The sequence below is a fragment of the Gavialis gangeticus genome, unplaced genomic scaffold (genome assembly GCF_001723915.1).
Source record: "Gavialis gangeticus isolate Ggan-Ray unplaced genomic scaffold, GavGan_comp1, whole genome shotgun sequence".
Taxonomy (NCBI): Eukaryota; Metazoa; Chordata; order Crocodylia; family Gavialidae; genus Gavialis; species Gavialis gangeticus.
In genome coordinates this window covers 79,346,578-79,366,632 of record NW_017729033.1, presented here as the reverse complement: position 1 = coordinate 79,366,632, position 20,055 = coordinate 79,346,578, and the positions used below count along the sequence as shown (strand labels likewise).

General features: G+C 36.6%; 1 protein-coding gene across 1 annotated transcript in view; it reads right to left on the bottom strand.

Annotated features, from left to right (window-relative positions):
• Positions 1-5,257: 5,257 nt before the first annotated feature.
• The window catches only part of SLC7A2 (solute carrier family 7 member 2), a 28,667-nt gene continuing 13,869 nt past the window's right edge, over positions 5,258-20,055 (bottom strand). Inside the window, exons 6-12 of the mRNA XM_019526092.1 lie at positions 19,776-19,998; positions 16,269-16,405; positions 10,141-10,243; positions 9,434-9,639; positions 8,900-9,066; positions 7,748-7,856; positions 5,258-6,455 (exon numbers count right to left, since the gene is read on the bottom strand). Coding sequence (XP_019381637.1) covers positions 6,265-6,455; positions 7,748-7,856; positions 8,900-9,066; positions 9,434-9,639; positions 10,141-10,243; positions 16,269-16,405; positions 19,776-19,998 — 1,136 coding nt within the window. The 3' untranslated portion in view covers positions 5,258-6,264. The remainder of the gene's footprint in view (positions 6,456-7,747; positions 7,857-8,899; positions 9,067-9,433; positions 9,640-10,140; positions 10,244-16,268; positions 16,406-19,775; positions 19,999-20,055) is intronic.

Genomic DNA, 20,055 nt, shown 5'->3' with positions numbered 1-20,055 from the left:
GTGAAAAGCCCCAGCACTATGAAGTCCTTTAATTCTTACATATATTTAAAAAATATATTTTACATACTTAAAAATTGAAAGAATTTTTCAGACTCGGGCATTATACAGAATTTAAAAAATGTACTTTAAGTTACATCACAATCATTATTCTATCTACACTTCAATGCACAACAGCAAATACTGTAATACATTTGACACAATTACTACAATGTACATATAAACATGATACAGCAAAGTTACAATAGTTACAAACAGTAACAACTTTAAAATGATAAACACTCACAAAAGAATTTTAAAATGTATTAAATATATTAAAGGCTTTACCAACCATCACCACTAAAGGCAAAAAACTATTCCTCCCAAGAACCACAGGTCAAATCCTGTTGTCCTTAATCCTGACTCCACTGAACTTCTGTTGGTTTCAGTAGGAGTTTGCCTGAGAAAGGGCTCGATGAGAACACCTAAACCACATTAGTATTTGCCCAACTGATAGTAAAGGTATGTGTTTATACACAGAAATCCTCTCTTCTGCATGTCTGCCCAAATGTCCTTCAACTTGGTTAGTGGGAGAATTAGCCTTAGAATCAAATCACATTGTGGTGTTGGGAGGAGAAAGACAAAGTAATTTAATTTAGTTTCGGAAAATGCACCTAGAAAAATGCAGAGGCCCTCAAAAAGCATATTTCAGGGGACAAAAAAACTGTTAAAGCAACAGGAAACTAGAACACAAATTTGAGGACACTGCCTGATGTGAACAGCCTGTTTTGTCACAAGCAGTGAGGCCCCAAGCCTGCAAATTCTTTCACATTCTTCCACATTTCTCAACGGGAGCCTTGCACATTATAATTTGCAAAACACAAGTGTAAGTCTTTGCAGAATCAAGGTCTAAGCTCATTAAAGCTTTTGCAATCAAGCAAATAGCACATGAACATATTTATAAGACTTAAATCTATTTTGTATGAAATACATCTAAGGGCTGACAGCCTCAGTTGTGATAAAGGGTACTACTGTAGGGATGTATAGTCTCATACAGGTTTTCTGTACAGTGGTGAATTTTGCCTACTTTATATAGCTCAGGATGCTCAGGTTACCCCCCAATATAGGCACTTTGTAAAGCCCTTTGAAAATAATCTGCACTTTATGACCGCAGATATAATTCTGCCTATAAACTATATTGTGTATTTTATCTTAACAAACTTCCTTGTCGCACCTGAAGTTACTGCATAGCCCACCTGTGTTACTTCCCTCCCATCACCCCCAAATAAATTTAAGGAATAAAAGCCTAACTACATAACTGATGCCATATTACCAGTACAGTCCCCTGCCCTTTATTGCCACGACACTTTATTAGCAGATAAATTAGGGAAACCTCAATGAATGGTGACAGTCATGAATACAATTACTTTTACTATCCACTAAAAACAAAATGAATGTTTAAAATGATGATTACCTACAGGATAGTAGCCAGTGAAATCTACAGTACCATGTACTATTTTCCATCTATTGCAGAATTAGTAATACAGTTATAATATCAAACAGAGAGAACCTTGGTAAATAAGGAATATGCAAACATTTTTTGTATTTTCAACTTCTTGGGGGGGGAACAACTATTTGAATATGATTTGGCTTACATTCCATACAACCTATTAATAAAAAACTATATCCAAAGTCATCTAAAGCATTTACTATTGCTTTCTTTCTTCAAAAATAAAAAAATATGTATCTCTGACAATGAAGATTATTATATGGAAATATTATTTTATTTGTCTGGAGCTGAATAATTTACAATCAACATTAATGGTGTTAAAAAAATTAAAAAGCAGTATGTGGACTTAAGTTTGATCCCACAGCATTCATTTCTGGGAAATATAGAAATGCATGTGTACACACGCAGACAAGTTCAGTATATGAACTTTTGCTCATAGCATTTCTCACATGTTTCCACATGGACATCTCTCATGTGTAAGAAGTTGTGTGGCTGCCCTTTATATAGCCTGACCCTGAAAAAAAATCCCATTAAGGTCAACAGAAATTCAGAACAGCCAGTACCTTGCAGGATTGGGCCTGCACTGGATATGAGACATAACATGTATATTTTAGTTGATGCTTACTATAATATTACTCTGCACTGTAATATTATAGTAATATATTACACTAGCACTGATAAAGGCACCCCATTAACTAGACAAACATAAATTTTCTTTTTACATTGAAGAAGGAAGAAAACTGAGGAGACTTGGTGATGTTACTTTAACATGAAATTAAGTCAACTAAAACAAAACATGGTTTCTAGTAATACATTTTCTTCTGAGCCTCCCTTAACAACATTTGTACAATCATATGTTCCTCTTTTTAATTTCTTTGTTTCTTCCCTATTGCTGTGGAAATACTGACACAAACAAAAGGGAAAACTCTACAAAGTGCTATCAAATACACAAATTAAATAAGTTGGAAAAATGGATCTATTCATCTCTAAACTATTTTAATTGTAAAAATCTTTGATAATTGTAGTAGGTAGCATTTTCTTTCAGACAGAAATTTGATTAGTTAAAAGATAGTATCCCTTTAAAGTCAAATTCCAGTGCAATAAAACATTCTCTAATTGCTGCATCACATTACAAAGACTAAACTACTAAGGACTGAGGTCAGTCCTTCCCCTGTCCTCTCCCCCCATACAGACATCCCCCCAACAATGAAGTTTGGTACATGAAAGGAAAGGAGTCTTTCCTTCCATCACATAAAAGCAGCAGAGCTTGAGGTTGCGATAGTTTTTGACTCCTGTTTCAAAAAACAGATATCTGTAGTTGTAAAGCAATGAAATAACTAGTTTCTGTATCCTACACACAAACCTCTTTATACAGGGATGTGTAAAGAATTGCTAGAAAGCTGTGGTTAACCGTGCTGGAGGGGCATTCCACATAGAAAGGCTTCCCCTACTTTGCCTCTCTTGTCCAAATAGGAGCACCCCTGCTTTATTGCATCTGCAGCAGGCCCTGTACAAGAGGGCCCTCTAACTACTATTTAAAATATAATTAAAAAAACATAACAGGAAACTGCTATCTTGATAAGTGGTGCTGCCTGCATAGGGCATCAAGTGTCGTATTTTCTAATTCAAATAATTTGGCAATATGAGATTTTCAAGATGTTTTGAGTAACATTTTAGGGATTATGGCAGGTTGGATATTTATTTACTTACTAATCAGAACAGTCCTAGTGAGAGTTTATACTATAAATTTTATAAATATCAGGGGCACTATTCTGCAGTCTCTCCACCCACCAAGCTCAGACTGATTCACTAGGACAGGATGGACAATCCAGATTAAAATAGGTTTTACACACTTTTTGCAGCATCAGTGATGAATTAGACATAAATTCATTTTAGTTTCCTATTATATTATTACAGTTTCACCTACAGTTTGTAGAAACAAATACAAAGAGTACAAAGTCAACTTTCTACTGTTTGAACCACTTTATAGTAACATCTTCAAAGTTGTGATAAAGGATTTGCCACTGAAGCCAACCACCCTCTAGTTTCTTTACCCAAATAAAAATGTTTTATAATGCAAAGCTATCCCACAGAGTTACCTGTATTTGAAAACATGCTTCAGAAAAAAGGTAAGCAGACTTTTGAACTTTGATATCTATATTGCTGAAAGTTAATAGTAAAAGCTGTTACCTAGCACATTCGTCCCACTGAAAATATCAGAATTTCACCCATTTGCAGTAGGGCTAAATTTGGCCTCATATATTGTACAACCTTGGTTGGGTAGTTTGCTTTTCAGACATTGTCATCATATCTTTCAGGCATCTTTAGCCTTACTCTTTCCTTACCATACACTTAACATTGATGATTAGCTTCCCTGTGGTTTCCCCCATAGAAACATCCCATGCTACAATGTGAACACAAATTTTTAAGACAATCAACAACCGTTAATAGCTTTACCCCAAGGCTTGGTGAGAGGTAGTATTTTTCCTTCCCACAGGCTTCCCTTAGAGAAATGTGTGTAACAAATTAGGCTCTTGCCTTCTAACACTTCCTCTAGAGACTTCCCTAGAGTCACAACAGTAACCAAGCACCTTCTGGTTAAGAAATGTAAGCGACAACATCTATCCTTAATGACCAGTAGAGGCCACTAGGTGCAAAAGCAACAACCCATCCTTCCCTCTGTTCCAGTTTCTGCAAGATGTTCTCAGCCCAATCCAAACCACGAAACAAAGAATCAATCTCAAAATTAAAATCTATTTCCCTATATATTATCAATGCCTTTCTTAATTTTCTACTAAAAAGCATTTTCTACCAAGGCACCCACCAAGATTTCTCTCTTTTAGTTGCTTGCCAGAATTGGGATTTACTTTTATTTAAAACCAGAAGCAAGAATCAAATGCTGCTAACAAGACAAAGGGAGAGACATAAGTATAACTGTAATTGTCCTTCTGCTCTGAGAATTCTAGATGTAAAAATAAAAAATAGATTTTTAATATTAGCTAGCATAACACTCAAGATAGCCATCAAAACTGCATTTCCTGGGATTTTACTTTACAAGGCAAAGCAGAGACTTTTCCCAGCAAAGTATACTTCAGCAATACTGTAAGAATGCCTATCTATACTAGTCAATGGCAGCATTTAGGACACCCTTTATTTACTACAGGAAACTTATTTTTAATTAGTAAAAACCCATTTTTGCAAACTAACTCCACATTTTGATATCCTCCTTAAGCAATAAGTGATGCCTGTGTTATTTATTTCTGCACATACACAAAAAGTGGTTATGTACCTTTGATAGGTAATACAAATTTTTGCTTCTGCATTGAAAAGAACAGTAACAATTGCTTATATGCAAGTTCATTATTTGCCCTGCCCTATAATCATGACCTGCTTCCCTATACAAGATGGCTTTGGAACGAGTGTACCCATGTGTACTGGACTGTCAATGTAGGATTGCTTGTGGCAGCCTCCTCTTCTGACACTGATATTTTGTTTAAGGATCAGCAAAGTATTTGTTTTGGTGTAGGAAAAAAAATCTCAATATTTTGCAAACAGGTACATTTCACATTTGAGTGCTATCAGCAAAACTGAATATAAGCCTAAATATGGCTTTTAAATAAAAGCTTGGCCACTTTGCTTTCCCATCCCTCTTGTCTTTCTGCAAGGAAACCTGGCACTATATGCCCTGGTTTTCTAAACAAGAAGCAAGAAGCACCTCCTTTCCCGCCCAATAAATTCAGATCCCATATGTGATGAAGAAAGAAAAAAAAATTAGCAATGAAGGCAGAAGATTTTATTTACGCTGATTTAAGCACTAATAAGGCATTCAAGGTAAAGTTCTGGCTCTGCTGAAGTCAATGGCAAAATTCTTACTGAATTCAGTAGCACCGAGGTATCACTCCAAGAATAATGATATACCCATTATGTCCTAGTTTCTACAGGCAAATGGCACCAGTTTTGCATTTGATTTTTTTTAGCACTTGGAGCAACATTGAAAAAGAAAAAAAATAAGTACATTAAGCAAAAAAATCTTAAATACCCTTTCAAAAAGTTGTTAAGGCTCATAAGCATATTAGTAGCCTTAATTATCCTTGCCTACTAACTGGCAAGTATAAGTAAATATTTCGTTACCATTTTCATATAAATATATGATATTCTACTTTGTAAAAAGTGTTTGATTCATGCCATTGACATTGCAAAATATTTTTTAGTCCTGCTTTCAATCTATCATCATGGGAGTTACTTGCAAAAAAATAAGATATTTAATACTATAATGATAGAAGGCTGAAATTGTTCAAAGAATATACTCTGACCAAAATATTTTAACGGGCATAAGGATAACAAGAACATATGAAAGGCACTTGTTTTCACCACACAATGAAAAGTGATCAGAGCCCTTTTCTCTGTTTTCAATTTTTTTTATACATTGTGATTGCCAACTGCTATTATATGATGGTACAAACAAAACATTCCACAATGTTAGCGTATCAAAGTGTACTTCCCTTTGGAAGGTTTTTTATCATCTTATCTTCCTTGTATTTTTATTTGAGATATCAGTTATCATTGAAGGAGAAGTTCATGTTACTGAGTATAAAGGAACCAAGATGGCTCAGCAGCTAGTCCAACATATCAGCCACATGGTGGTAGACACTTTCAAAATATGGGAAAATAAATTGTTAATCTGTTGGCAGAAAATGCTTGACAATTCCATTCAGCAACTATATTCAGTCACAGTTTGCTATTTTAAAAGACATCCATGCTAAGGTTGTTGACAAAAATTAACATTCACTTGTCCTTTCATTTATAATAAACTGAGCACTTTCACTTGCATTTTCATTTTCATCTGCTTCTTCCACTGGTCTTTTTTCTTGTAATCCACTATTTTCTGAGCAAGAATCTTCATCTCCCTCATCTCTATGGAGACCTTCAATACTGTGTCTGACACCATAACCAAAGTAAATAAGGAAGCCTTTCAAAAAGGAGGGAAAAAGAAAAAGTTAATAGGTTTTGAGGCACATGGTGCATTAAAGCAGTTGCTTCTGGCTTTTTGGATAACCGTCACTTGTTAGAACAGTTCCCTGGTATGCAAACTACTGATGGTATTCAAGCCTTCATATGCAGGGAAACGTTGGAGTACTACATGTACAAAAGCACCAGTTCAGGACCCCAGTGCATCACTTCTATCGCCCAGTTCCTTGCATGTGCTTTTATTTGTAATGCTAACACTGAGAATGCATCTCATTTATGACTGCAATGCAAGTTTGCAGCACCCTGACAATTACTTCATTTAATACACTTTACATTGTAAGTTACAGGAGAATAAGTGATAAAGTAGGAAGAGGAGGGTTTACACATGCTTCTGTCTACATTTTCAGTTGTATCTGTTACAAAAGCTGATTTTAGATGTTTCCTCCCTAGGTTTCTTTTTCCTTGCCCAATTACCGTATTTGCTCAACTCTAAGATGATCCCCCCAATAATTAGATTACATACATGGAGGGTGGTCTTTAATTAATGCCTTCCACTGCTGCAGGGAACAGGCAGTCAGGAGGTAGGTGGTGTGGGGAGGTTGAGCAGCTTGCCCCCTGCTTGTGCCTGCCCTGTTACCTCTTCCCCCTACCTGCCCCTCTCCTTCCCTGCCCCCCCAACAGCCTTGGATACCCCCTTCCCCTCCAGCCTCTGCGGTGAAAGGGCTGGGCTTGGTGCCCGAGGAGGCAGCATGCACGGAGCCTGCCAACACAGAGCAGCTTGAAGCAGTTTGCACGGGCCCGTCCATTTTTGATCTCCTACCATTACCCCCACCCTAGCTAAAATGTCCACAGAACTTTGACATGGCAGCCACTTTCAGCTTTCATTTTGTATTTACAGATCAAAAACTGGGAATATCAGATACTCCCTGTTTTGATGTTATAACTAAACCAAATGCATTACCCCTAAAACAGTACAAGCAGTACAACTTTACCAAACTCATTCTCAGTGTTTCTCTAAGGTGATCTATACATACTCAGACCTAAAGCTTAAAAGGCTTCTGTTTGTAAGGACTCTGTAGGCAACTGGAATTTGTTCTTTAATTTTACTCATCTTGCTACTTCACAATTGTCTGTGCATCAGATATATACACCTTTTGAGAAATGCTCTTTTTAACTTGTAATATCCTTTGATATTTATTCAAAGAAAACCTTTTCTTTAAATATTTAAAGGAAGAAAAATAAATGGAAACACGTGACAGACTCAACAACTGATTGTTATAAGTAAGTGCCTACCAAGGGTCATCCAGATGCTAAACCTGATCCAGGTATCTCCGCTTAATTGTACCATCAAGTAAATATTCACCAGGATACTGAGAGCTGGCAAAAATGGCAAGAGTGGAACCTAAAGAAAAATGTTTTATAAATCAATGTTGTTTTCAAGTCTTTCTGCAAAGTATGTATCACATTTCAGTTTTATAACACAAATCAGGGATTGACAAATTCATTCACCTTATGAAGACTAAGAAATGTTTTCTATTATGAGGTAAATTACCAGTTTCTGCAAACCATAAATTTCCAGTGTTTCCTATAGATAAAACATAGTCTTACCTATATAAGACCGTGGAAAAAATTCTTTGCAATTTGTATTGAATCCATTCCAATGAATTCCTGAATTGAATATAGACAAGCAATTTGAAACTATATTTACTTCACTGATTTGAATTTATAGTTAGCAGGTCTCAGAATACTTTAAACATAATTGAAAAGGATAACACACCTTAATAAAAAGCAGTTTAATTAAAGCAGTTGCTCCTGGCTCAGTAAAAAAGCATGCGTTCCAAACTGCCCCCAAACACCTTGCACTATCTTCATCACATCACTCAAATTCTACCCCTTCACATTTCCTAAATGAAGTGGGGGAAATAGGCCTTGCAGAACATGGGAAAAGCTAATAAATTAACGCTCTGAGGAACGTGAAATGCCTGAGCCATGACACACAGCACAAGAAACTTAGTTTTATGCTAAACTGCTCCTCCAGGTCCACGAGAAAGGAACCTTTCTTTTATAGAAAACTACTCTACAGCAGTTGGAGCCAGACTACATCTACTAGGGCTAAAGCAGCCAGCCCCTGTGCCAATAGGCTCAAGGTCTTCTAGTGTTAGGGAATATCTTGTAGATCTGTGTACTGCAGATTCATTTACCTTGACAAAGCCAGTACATAAATTCTTATTAATCAGTGGTATGCACAGAGGCACTGAGAAGGTCTAGGCCATACAGAGGTAAAAATGCCTCTGCCAAACTACTTCAGCACTTCCATTGTTGCTGTTACTAGTGGGGCTATATTAATTGGATTTTAATGATAAGAATCTGTGTGAAAAAAGAAAAACATGGACAGATACACACACACACACAACTGACATTATTTCCATTTATTATTTTATTCACCAGAAAGGCCACTTGCTGCTGGCTCTGAGGCTGTCTCCAGATGATGAGAACAGTGACAATGAAAAGTAGCGCTAATACAGCAAGAAGAGCCATACTCCAGACCTCCATATTGGCAATAGAATTAATCCCGTATGTGCTCAGAATGCTCAAGCCACAAACCAGAAAAGCTGTATAAAAAAAAGAAAATGGAAAATCAAAAGCAAAATGCAAGGAGGTAACCTTTCAAAAATATCTCCTTTTAAAAAATGCGGCTTCATCTAATATAGCAGCATCTAATTAGCAACAGAGTAAACATCAAATGGTAAAAAAATAATTCGGTAAGAAAATTAGGGGAAAAATTAGATTACAGAACAAAATCCATAAAGAGTGAGCTAGAAAAATATTTTTCCACCAGAAAAATTCACATCTGACATTTCTAAGAAAGCAATGTAGGAAGTTTTAATTGGATTTGATTTTTTTCTGCTACATTAAATTCTGCTATTTATAAATGTTTATGTAACTATATTGTACTTACTTGTACATCTGTTGACTTACCTAAGAGACCCACCAAACAATTGACAGTGGTAGCTGATTGCTCTGTAGGCAGACTGGATGGATTAATCAGTGTTTGAAGACTGAAGCGGTTCCTTTGTAGCATATTAACCTGTGATTCACTTATTGTAGATTCCCTTTCTGATCCTGGCAGAACCTCTTTCTCTGGACAATACTTTGGTTGCTCGTAGGTTAAACTGGGTTGGTACCTATCCATAAATAGATATGTATACAAGCTCATGACGGAGGTAGAAATAGGATAGCCCTGAATACTGCATCAATTTCCATCTTCCCTTTTTTTTAATAAATCCCCAGTGAGTCTATTCTACAATAGTAGCTATATAAGCAAGAAAATTCTAAACCTCCTTTCATGTATTGCCAGTAGTAGAGGGGAAGATTGTGCAATTATCTTTCAGAAACTAAATCTCAAGTATTTTTTGGATTTGACCAGTTCCTACATTAGAATATAACATTAGTACATAAACACATCCATTCTTAATATGCTCTTTGGATTACATCTCTGGTAATCATTACATTAACATTAATTACATTACAATAATTACATATGCATTAACATTTAGATGAGTAGACCTAGTTTTATAAGATGTACATACCTAGCAAAAAAATTACACGAACTGCTATGGTAGTTATATATTCTGAACAAGACAAATTTTAAGATAGCAGAACAAAGTGGGGTGGTAGTGACTCACCTAAGAATAAGAACACAGGCTGCTACCAGTGAGTATGCAAGAAGTGTACCAATAGACATCATATCCACTAGAGCCTTGAGGTCAAAAAGAAATGCCATAACAGCTAAAACAGAGAAAGGAGAAATACAGAAGTTGTGTGAAGCTGGTATACTAAGAGCTTATATTTTAAAGTCAGCCTCAACAGTGCATATACAATGTTTTTACCTAGTTGTTTTTAGTAATAATTATACAATAAAATCCTGATAATACACCGAACTGTGTTTTAAAAGTAAAGGTCATCATTTTCAAATTAACTGCTTAGAGCTGGGTTCCTGAAATGATAGACAATGATGAGCTGTAGAGTCTTGCATCTACATTCAGGAAGTGTAGCCTCAAAATAGTAGGCAATATCAAAAAACACTCATTCCTATCCAAACCATCCCATACAAACCGTAATCTAAACTCTGCATAAGACTACTGTCAACCCAGTAGCTGTTTTTTTTTGTTTTTTGACATTGCCTAATGATCCTTCCCTAGCAGGGGGTTGGACTAGATGACCTCTGGAGGTCCTGTCCAGCCCTACTTTTCTATGACTATGATTCTCTGTTAAAGACAGTGATAGGTCATGCTGTTTAGTTATTAACAATAAAAATTATTCCAGCTCATTATCACTTGCTAGAGTGTCAGCAAAGTTTGGCCAGTTATTTCTGTGATCTTTAGCACTCTGAGGACAGGAGCTGCTCATCCCCTTTTAAAAATCACTTTAATATCACATTTTTTAACCAAGCCATTTTAAGAAAGCTTTGGAGGATTGTTACAAGGGAAGGCCTTATATGCAGAAGTAGGGCCAGTGCAGAGGAAGGACTAAAAGCACCCAGGTACTACCATTTATATGAAAAGAAACAAAATTTCATCCCATGGGACTACCTCACCAACCTTTGTAAGTCTCCCCAAAGTCTTCCTGGGCCCTCCCTAGGACCTTTCCGGTAATCATCAGAAATCCGCTTAAGCCTCATTGGTTCATCTCCCTGAGAAAATAAACCCAGGTCCTTTTTCTTTGTAGGTCTTTTCCAGTCCTGCTTTTCCCCAGTAGGAGCTGTCCATTGCTCACACCTTTTTTCCTGATCAAAAATACCATGTCTAACTGTCTTTTGCCTTTTCCTCCTCCCTTCTGCAAAGTTTATATCCAATTCTTTAAGGGTCAGGAGGACTTCTGCCACCAGAGGTCAGAGTGTTAAAGGGTACTTCTTTTTTCTTCTGTCATGTAAAGGAGCACTTCATGGCCTTCATGTATCTCACCACTTTTGCTTGTATCTGCATCTATTTTTCTAGAGAAAAAATCTGTATCATGTGTTTCTTCTCTACTTCATGCTCCATGAAGAAATTTGAAGGTTTTCAACTTGGATATCATTGGGTAGATCTAGCATTACTTGGTTTTATTTGGTGTAGCCATTTTAAAGTGGTGTGACTGGGGACCACCACAAGGTGGTTGCGTAGTATATAGTATCACAACTTTTTCATTGCCCATTTCATAGCTAGACCTTCTTTTTTTTGTTCCATATTGTTCCATATGCTTTGTTGGGTTTTTGTTGTTGTTGTTGTAAGTTTTTTTCTGAAATACACAACAGAATGCTCCATTCTTCCCTCTTCTTGTAGCAGGACATGACTAATAGGCTATACCTGTTTACATTACCGACAGGCTCAAAAAACCCACAGCCTTCACCACAGACTGGGTACATAATACATCTTTAACTTTTTTAAGGTCTTGGTCACACTATTATGTCCAGGGGACCTCCTGGGGTACTTGTACATGTGACAATGTCACGATGTACATGTGATGAAAATGTGGCTTAATGGCATCACACATTACATGTGTGCGAGTTTTGGTCGTTTTAGATGAGTTTGCATCATTGCAAACTAAACTACATTGGGATGTAGTTAAGTGTGCAATGAGTTACAGCTATTAGATTTTCCTCTGGCCATGGGAGAGGCAGGAAGGCTCCACAGAAAAAAAGGATAAGGCCTCTCACTGCATCTGCCTTCAATAGGTGTCTGCTGAAGGCAGAAGCAGCAAGGGGCCTGATCCCTTTTTCTTTTTTTCAGCAGAACCTGCCCACAGCCATGGGTTGAGCTGCCAATGGGCCGAGCAGCTGCTGATCTGTGGGGGGGCCCTGGTCCTTCCCTCTATAGTGGTGGTGCCCCCTGGAGATCTCCTGCACCACCCATATCATGGTTTTCCTGAAGAGGCAGAGGACTTGAAGTTGCTAAAACTGCCCTCTTCCAGGGCCCAGTCAAATCTTCACAGTTGTCTAGCCAGGTATTTCACTTCCTCATACCTTTACCAGAACTCATCCTCCTTTGGCTGTTCAGTCTCTGGATATGAGCTCATCCAGGTCCAAGTCCCCTTCCTGTTCTCTCCTTTCCAGCTCAGCTGCCCATCAACCTCACCCTTCCTCGTTCCCCTAAGCTGTCCTTCATTTGATCAGGCTTTTTCCCAGGTGAAATCATATTTATTTTTGCCATCTATCTGAGCAACTTCCTTTTGTAACTCTGTGGAGCTGGCAGATTCTCCTGGACTCTGCCCTAGCCCCCTTGAATGATAGCCAGTCTCTCTCTATTCATACAGGGTAAAATAGATTATCTGCAAAACATACAAGTAGTGAACAGGTTTACATATTACTGCATATTTACATTGCAGTAATATGTAATATGCAGTAATATCCTTTATCTGTGGATAAATGCTTATCTCCCTTTTGAAGCAAAATAATATATGGGAATCCACACATTTCTTCTCCCCTAGGAGCTCTACACTATTGATTTAGTACATTTTCCAAGTTAAAAGCCTCATTCTGCTATAATTAAAATTAATGGCAAAATTGAGCAGCACCATAATGAGGCAAATTGAATATAAAAGTATTTTTAAAACCAAACCAGTATAATCCATAGCCATCTCTTAGTGAGTATTTTTGGTCTATATTTTCTGCATATAGATGTGCAACTGTACAGCTCATGAAGCAAGTAATGAGGGCAGCCACTGCATGTAACAATAAAGCAAATTTATTCAAAATGTATTTAGCTGATGATTATTTTAAACATGTATTTGTTTATTGAGTTTGGTTGGATATTGAAATCATTTAGAAGGCTTTTGTAAGGTTTTGTATTGCTACAAGAATTTCAGTGTAAATAAAGATGGTCAAATTTAACAAAGCTACCTACATTTTTGTAAGTATGTGTGAATAAATATGTATTCCTTAAGAAGTGTGTTTGTGCCCAAAAGCTTGCAAAGAACAATTTTCCCAACTATTTAGTTGGTCTAATAAAAGATATCACATTTACCCAAAGAACCTTGTCTGCCTATTAAATATATATGAATATGTGTATGCATGATTATTCATACACGTATATATGCAATGAAAAGATCCCTTAACAAGATAAGGCTGAGAGGGGACCTGGCGGCCATCTATAAACTTACTGCGGGGGGCGGAGGGAACCAGCAGGGAATGGTAGAGACCCTGTTCCCCTGAGCACCTCCCAGAGTAACAAGGAATAATGGCCATAAGTTGTTTGACAGTAGGTTCAGGCTGGACATTAAAAGGCACTACTTCACAGTCAGGGTGGCTAGGATCTGGAACCAACTTCCAAGGGAAGTGACGCTGGCTCCCACCTTGGGGGTCTTTAAGAGGAGGCTAGATAATCACCTAGCTGGGATTACATGAGCCCAGTATTCACTCCTGCCCAAGGCAGGGGGTCGAACTTGATGTTCTACTTAGGTCCCTTCCGACCCTACATCTATGAAACCATGAAACTTTCTGAAAACAAGACTATCATATTGCTAAAATTTATCTCCTGGACAACCAAAGTAAATGATATTCTGCATGATCGTGGATGCACACTATACTCATTACCCTTGTGAGCAGTCAACTTGTACAAAAAAAAAAGAACTGCAGGGGAGTAGAGCTCAGGGATGACAAAATGTGAATAAGCTCATAACTGAAAACATTCCAATTAGATATTGGAAAGTGTTCCCACATATTAAGCCTTCTCTAGCTAATTTTAATATGTAATATATTTTAAAACCAATCCAACTTCTCGATTTATCCTTCTAAATCATATCTACTTATCACAAATATTCTCTGTCACTTTATGGCTAAGAATCTGTTCTTTTTTGACATTCTTCTATCCTAATCTTTACACAGGATTTTTCAAAAATTAGACAGTCTATTAGTTAAAAAAATGAAATGTCACATCTTTAATACTGTCCTTGCCATGAATGTAGGATGAACATGCATTTTGTCAAAGTAAACAGATACATTTACTTTTATTACAAAATGCAACCTTTGCATTTCCCAATCCTTTGTATATGTAAAACTCATGCAGCATTTAAAGAATGTTGAACTAAGCAGCACATAAAGCATCTACAAAAAGACAATCTCACCTTAAACAGTGATAAAATTAGTACCTGTATGTTTTTGGGAAAATATTTTAAAAATGGGAACATTTTATTTACTGTAGTTCAAAATATTACTATATAGCTTTTCAGGGGGTGAAATTTTCCTATTTAGCCTTTACTTGGAAGAAATAAAAAATGCTACCATATGAAAAACTTGTATATAGTCTAAGTAGAAGTATTAATAAGCTTCTACAAATTCACTATCAGAATAAGAAGCTAAGCCTGCTTACTATAAAACCTAGCATAAAACTAGAAGCTAAACTGCTAATCCAATTTTAGATGCACATCACACAGTATTGCATTGAAGTGAAAATATGATCGAGAAAAGCATGCAGCTTTTCAAATCCAGGAAATACCTCTCATTATTCTGCTGCCTTTGCTAAAATTTGATTTGACTGTTTTCAGAGCACTTCACTTTCTGCAGAATTCATTATTATGATTATTGTATGGGAGACAGATAGTCACAATAACTTTTACATGTGACTACATTTGGCTTCAACTGTAGTCTTGATCTGATCATTTAAATTAAAAGGCCAAAATTTAATCTTCTTAACACTGCTTAAAATGTTGAAACTATTCATGCTAAGATTCGGTAGGAATGCCAGATTACTTTAATGCTGGATACACTTAAACGGTTTTGCTAAACTACTTACAACAAAATTTAAGATTATAAGTTACTAGATACACATACAGCTGAAAAAAGTTATCCACTATAAAATTTATGGGGTTTTTTTTTAGATACACTTCTCATACATAGAATTATTTCCTGAAACTAATTCTTGAATTACTTCTTTCACACAGCTACAATGAGGACTGTGTAATTATATTTACCAGCCAATGCAACCTAGGAACACAATTCCGATCTTTCTTTTTGCTGAGTTTGTTGATTATGGCATCAAATGGAGCTGTCACTTTGACTCCAAATTTCTGTTTTTCCAAATTATTATAGAAATAGTAGTCTAGCACAACATTAAAGTGCACAGGAAATTCAGATTTAAAACCAAAACACCTTTGTCTGTGTAATGTCGCTCGCTCTTTATGGGAAATTATTCTATGTATAATAGATTTCTGTTATGACATAGAAAAGATGAATTAATGATAATTATTCAATGATTCACTATTTGGAGCATGAATGTGTCTTCCTACAGGTTTGTAAAGATTCATTATTTCAGTGATATTGTGAAATAATGATTCTTGTGAATTATCTCAACCAAATGGATTAGTCCCTTTTATTAGCTGACAAGATGTACAATAGTTTCTTTCTTTTAAACTATGCTGTAGGTATACTTTTATTTCTTTTTTATACCCCACAACAAAAATTTAATATTGTCCCAGTATATATGTAGAAAAACTAATATTTTCCGAAGATTGCTTGCATTAAATGCTACAAAGCACAGTCTAAGGCTGAGCTATAAAGAGGATTACTCCAGGTACCACGTAATAAATAACTATTTTATTTGCAATAGAGGAACAGGCAAACTTAGAAGGAAGGGTTTCAAGTCCTTTCACTTCAAAAGACATCACCACCACCATGATTGCCATGATCTGGAATTCTTATACCCTTCAATTAGTCAGCAATTTTATTACCAACTTACATGCAAAGGAAGTTAACAAGCAGGTCCCTCTTATAAAATGTCCATGCACGTGCATATAGAGTTTAAATCCCAGTTTTGAAGAAACCTGTATTTTTAGAGCTTACCAGAGATGACCCCTGCTGTCAAGGTGGCAGCAAATGGTGTCTGCCTTTTACTCACTTTGGCAAGAAAACTAAACAGTAAACCATCTCGTGCCATGGCAAACAGAATTCGGGGTAAAGGGAACATAGAGCCGAGAAGACTAGAACAGAAAAATTTATAGTTCAAATACAAGTTAGGAAAAATACTGTGCTCTACTGGCAAACTCAACTTAATGAAAGGAAAGCTTGAAAATGTTTATTGTTTAGATTTTGTTTTTTAAATGTCTGCTTTGGATTAACCAAAAATACAAAAATCTCTGGGAGAAAAATTTCACCAAAAGGTCATGTTACCTGGAAACAATAATATATCATCATCTCAGTCAAAAGCAAAGCAAACTTGCCCAATAGTTTTATTTATACACATGTCATATGTGAAGTAATGCACCTTTCCTTACAATAATCAACTCTCAGTCTCACCTGCTACTGCACCCGATGATAAAGTAGCAATTAATGGGGTCTTCGTTTTGGAATGGATTTGAGCTAGACATTTGAAAAGCAACCCATCATCTGCCATAGCATAGATTACACGTGGCATTGGGAAAATGGATCCAAGAAGACTGAGTAAAAAGCAAACACATGCAACATGGCAAACACAATTCATGCAAGATTGTATCACAGAAAAGAGAAACAACGCTAATTAAAGTCACTGAAAACAAGTCACAATTAAAAAAAAATACTGTAGCCGAAGATACTGCAGGTGGGGCACAAACAAATTTGTTTTCGTAAGCCACTGCAATTTCTGGTCCCTTTTTTTGATTATGTTATTGTTTATTTGGAAACAATAGTTCAATAACTGAATAACTTTTGCCTTCATTGTAGTTCTTAGGTACTAGTGGACCAGGGTAATGGTTCTGGTAGCAACAGCTATGCAATTAAGCTTTGTTTTCCCTTGGAAGAGTCTGATAGTCTGCAGCAGTAAATCAACAAGCATTAGCACTTCACATTCTGTAGCCGGTTACAAGAGTGTTAATCAATAATACCTCAAAGTAAAGACCACACACTTTATATATAGGCAAATTACCCTTTTCAATTTAAGCATCTCTAGTCAAACGCCATTAATATGACTTATTTTATTCAGAAGGTGAAGTTAAGCTTCCTATTTTAAACTGCTGATAATTTCAGCACTTGGAAAGATTTTGAAACAACTGTGAACTCAAAGCTTTCATTTAAAAACATCAAAAATCATCTTGTTTCTTCCCTCCATAGCAAAACTAGGAAAATAGCAAAAACAAAGAAAATTCCACCTATTTTAGCCCTGGTAACAACCATACAACTTGTTAACCAGCTAAAATAAAGGTTGTATGGTTGCTCTTTTTTGCTCCACGGAGCTAAATACATCACTTACATATTCTCAATATGAATCTAGAATTTATGAATCACAGAAGTTAAGCAGCTTTGGCATTGCTGGTGAAATGCATGCATTAAAGTTAAATGTCCATGCAGAACTCACAGTCATTTATGTATTAACTGCTTTTCGTGCTGATTCGGTACTTAAATGCACGTGTAAGTATGTCTTTAAGCAACTTTTCCCAAAAAGGATACTTTTCTGAATCAAAGCCAGGAAATCTGAATTTAGTTTTAAACTTATATTTTTGATATTGATATTACTAAAACACCTATATATTTTTACTATTTTGTTTTTGGATAAGTTATTTTTGCTGTTTCTCACCTTCAAGTATATTCTGCAAAGTAATGGAACTATATGACTATGTAAAAGCATCAATGTCTGAGGCAAGAGGTAAGCGTTCAGTTCAGAAAACACAAAAGCAGTGTTTTCACCTTTTCAGTGTACTATGCTCCCAAGTTCAGGAATAAGAGTAGATTTTTAAAAAATAGCAGACAGAGTGAAAGCTGACCTCTCTGAATAAAGTATTAAAAGTTTTTAAATATTTTGAAAGAAAAATTACACAATTAATATTTAAAATCTGTTAACCAATGTTTTAGTTTCTAGAAATAGTTTATTCTCCATGACTGCTTTATTGATCTAGTTTCTATTTGAACGTTCACTTTTCATTTTTATGGAATATGAGACAGACATATCATAAAAATCCTAAAATTGCTGGAGTCTGTATCAGGCAGCTTTGTAGAAAATAATTATAGTCCCCATACTAACTGTACAAACAGAGTTTACTCTGTGTGCAGGTGTAAAGTTCTTTCAACTTACAGTTCTATCACAATTTTCTTTTTTACATTCCAGTCTTTTACCAAATCATTGTTAAATTAAATATGCTTATCTTTAATATTCATAGGTTTGCTGAGTATCAACAATGTTCTTTCTTAAATTGGAATTCCTGCTGCCTTTGTAGGTCAGACAGCCATTAAGCCCATATACTCTATATCTCTGGAGTCAACTTAAATCATTTTAATAATGTATTTGAGCTCAATTGGTGGAGGAGAAGAACACTGAAGCTGTTCCTACCTTCAAATATCAGTATTATTCCACTATACTTCCTATACCCCAGTACACTTGGTCTATATAATGTATAAGACAGGGGTGCTCAAGCTGTAACCCGTGGGCCAGATGCATCCCATGGAGCCATGGCATTTGGCTAGCGCAGCTCCCCACAGGTTGGGAAATTTGGTGATGGGGAGCTGTGGCTATTAATACTACCACTCCTTCCTGCTTCCAAATTCCCAAGCCCCATGAGGTAGATGGGAGCCATGCCGTGGCCTCATCCCTCTGCACAGACAGGTTGGAGCCCTCTTCTCCCAATGGGACATATCCCCTCCCCCTGTGCAGCTGGATTGGTACTGGATCATGCCCCCTTCCCCTCGCATGGCCGGATTGAGGCCCTCTTCCTCTGTGTGGCTGGTTCATGGCCAGGCAATGTCCCTTTCCTCTTGCTAGGCTGGGTCATGCACCCTCCCTGCACAGATGGATTGGGCCAGGTCATACCCCTTCCTCCCCCTCTCTGTGGGGCTGTGCCAAGCTCCCTTCCCCTTCACAGCTGGATCAGGACAGGGCTGCCCCTGCACCTCCTTCCATGTGGCCAGATGACGCCCCACTGCATCTTCCCTGGCTGCCATATAGCAACCACTGGCCACATCCAGCCCACAGACAGACCACGCACTGTCCATCCAGCCCACTGAGCAAAAAGGTTGAGCACCACTGGTACAGGAAGATGCACATACTGCACATATAATATATTTAACAACCTATAAAACGTTATTAATTAAAATAATAAATTTGGCCACTCATATTAAAGTTAACTTTATAAATAGTTTATAAAGATTTAATTAATAGGTGTTTTAATGAATTGATAACAAAGTCCAACAGGACCATATTTATAACTATGTTATATCTATGACACCTATGGTTTTTTTAATAATAATAACATAATATTAATATCTGAAACATTTTTAAGTATTGACCCTTTATAAAATCATACCTTAATATAAAAGTGACCATCTATTTAAAATATTACAGTAATCACCAACTGTATTTTCCAATATGTCCTTTATTTTCTTTACCTTGTGGATAAAGCGCAGAGGGATCCCACAGCCACAACATACTTTGCAGGATCCCATCCAACATATTCAAATGCTACAGGGAGGGGACTAGTCTCATCTAGAAGGTAGTATGGCATCATAAGAGTCAAAGCAGCTGACACGCCAAAATAGGCCATAAAACAGACCAGAAGGGAAATCACAATTCCAATAGGTATGGCTTTCTGAGGATTTCTGACCTCTTCCCCTGGGGAGGAAAAACAAACACTCTAATTAATCTAGAAAATATTTTAATCTTCTAATA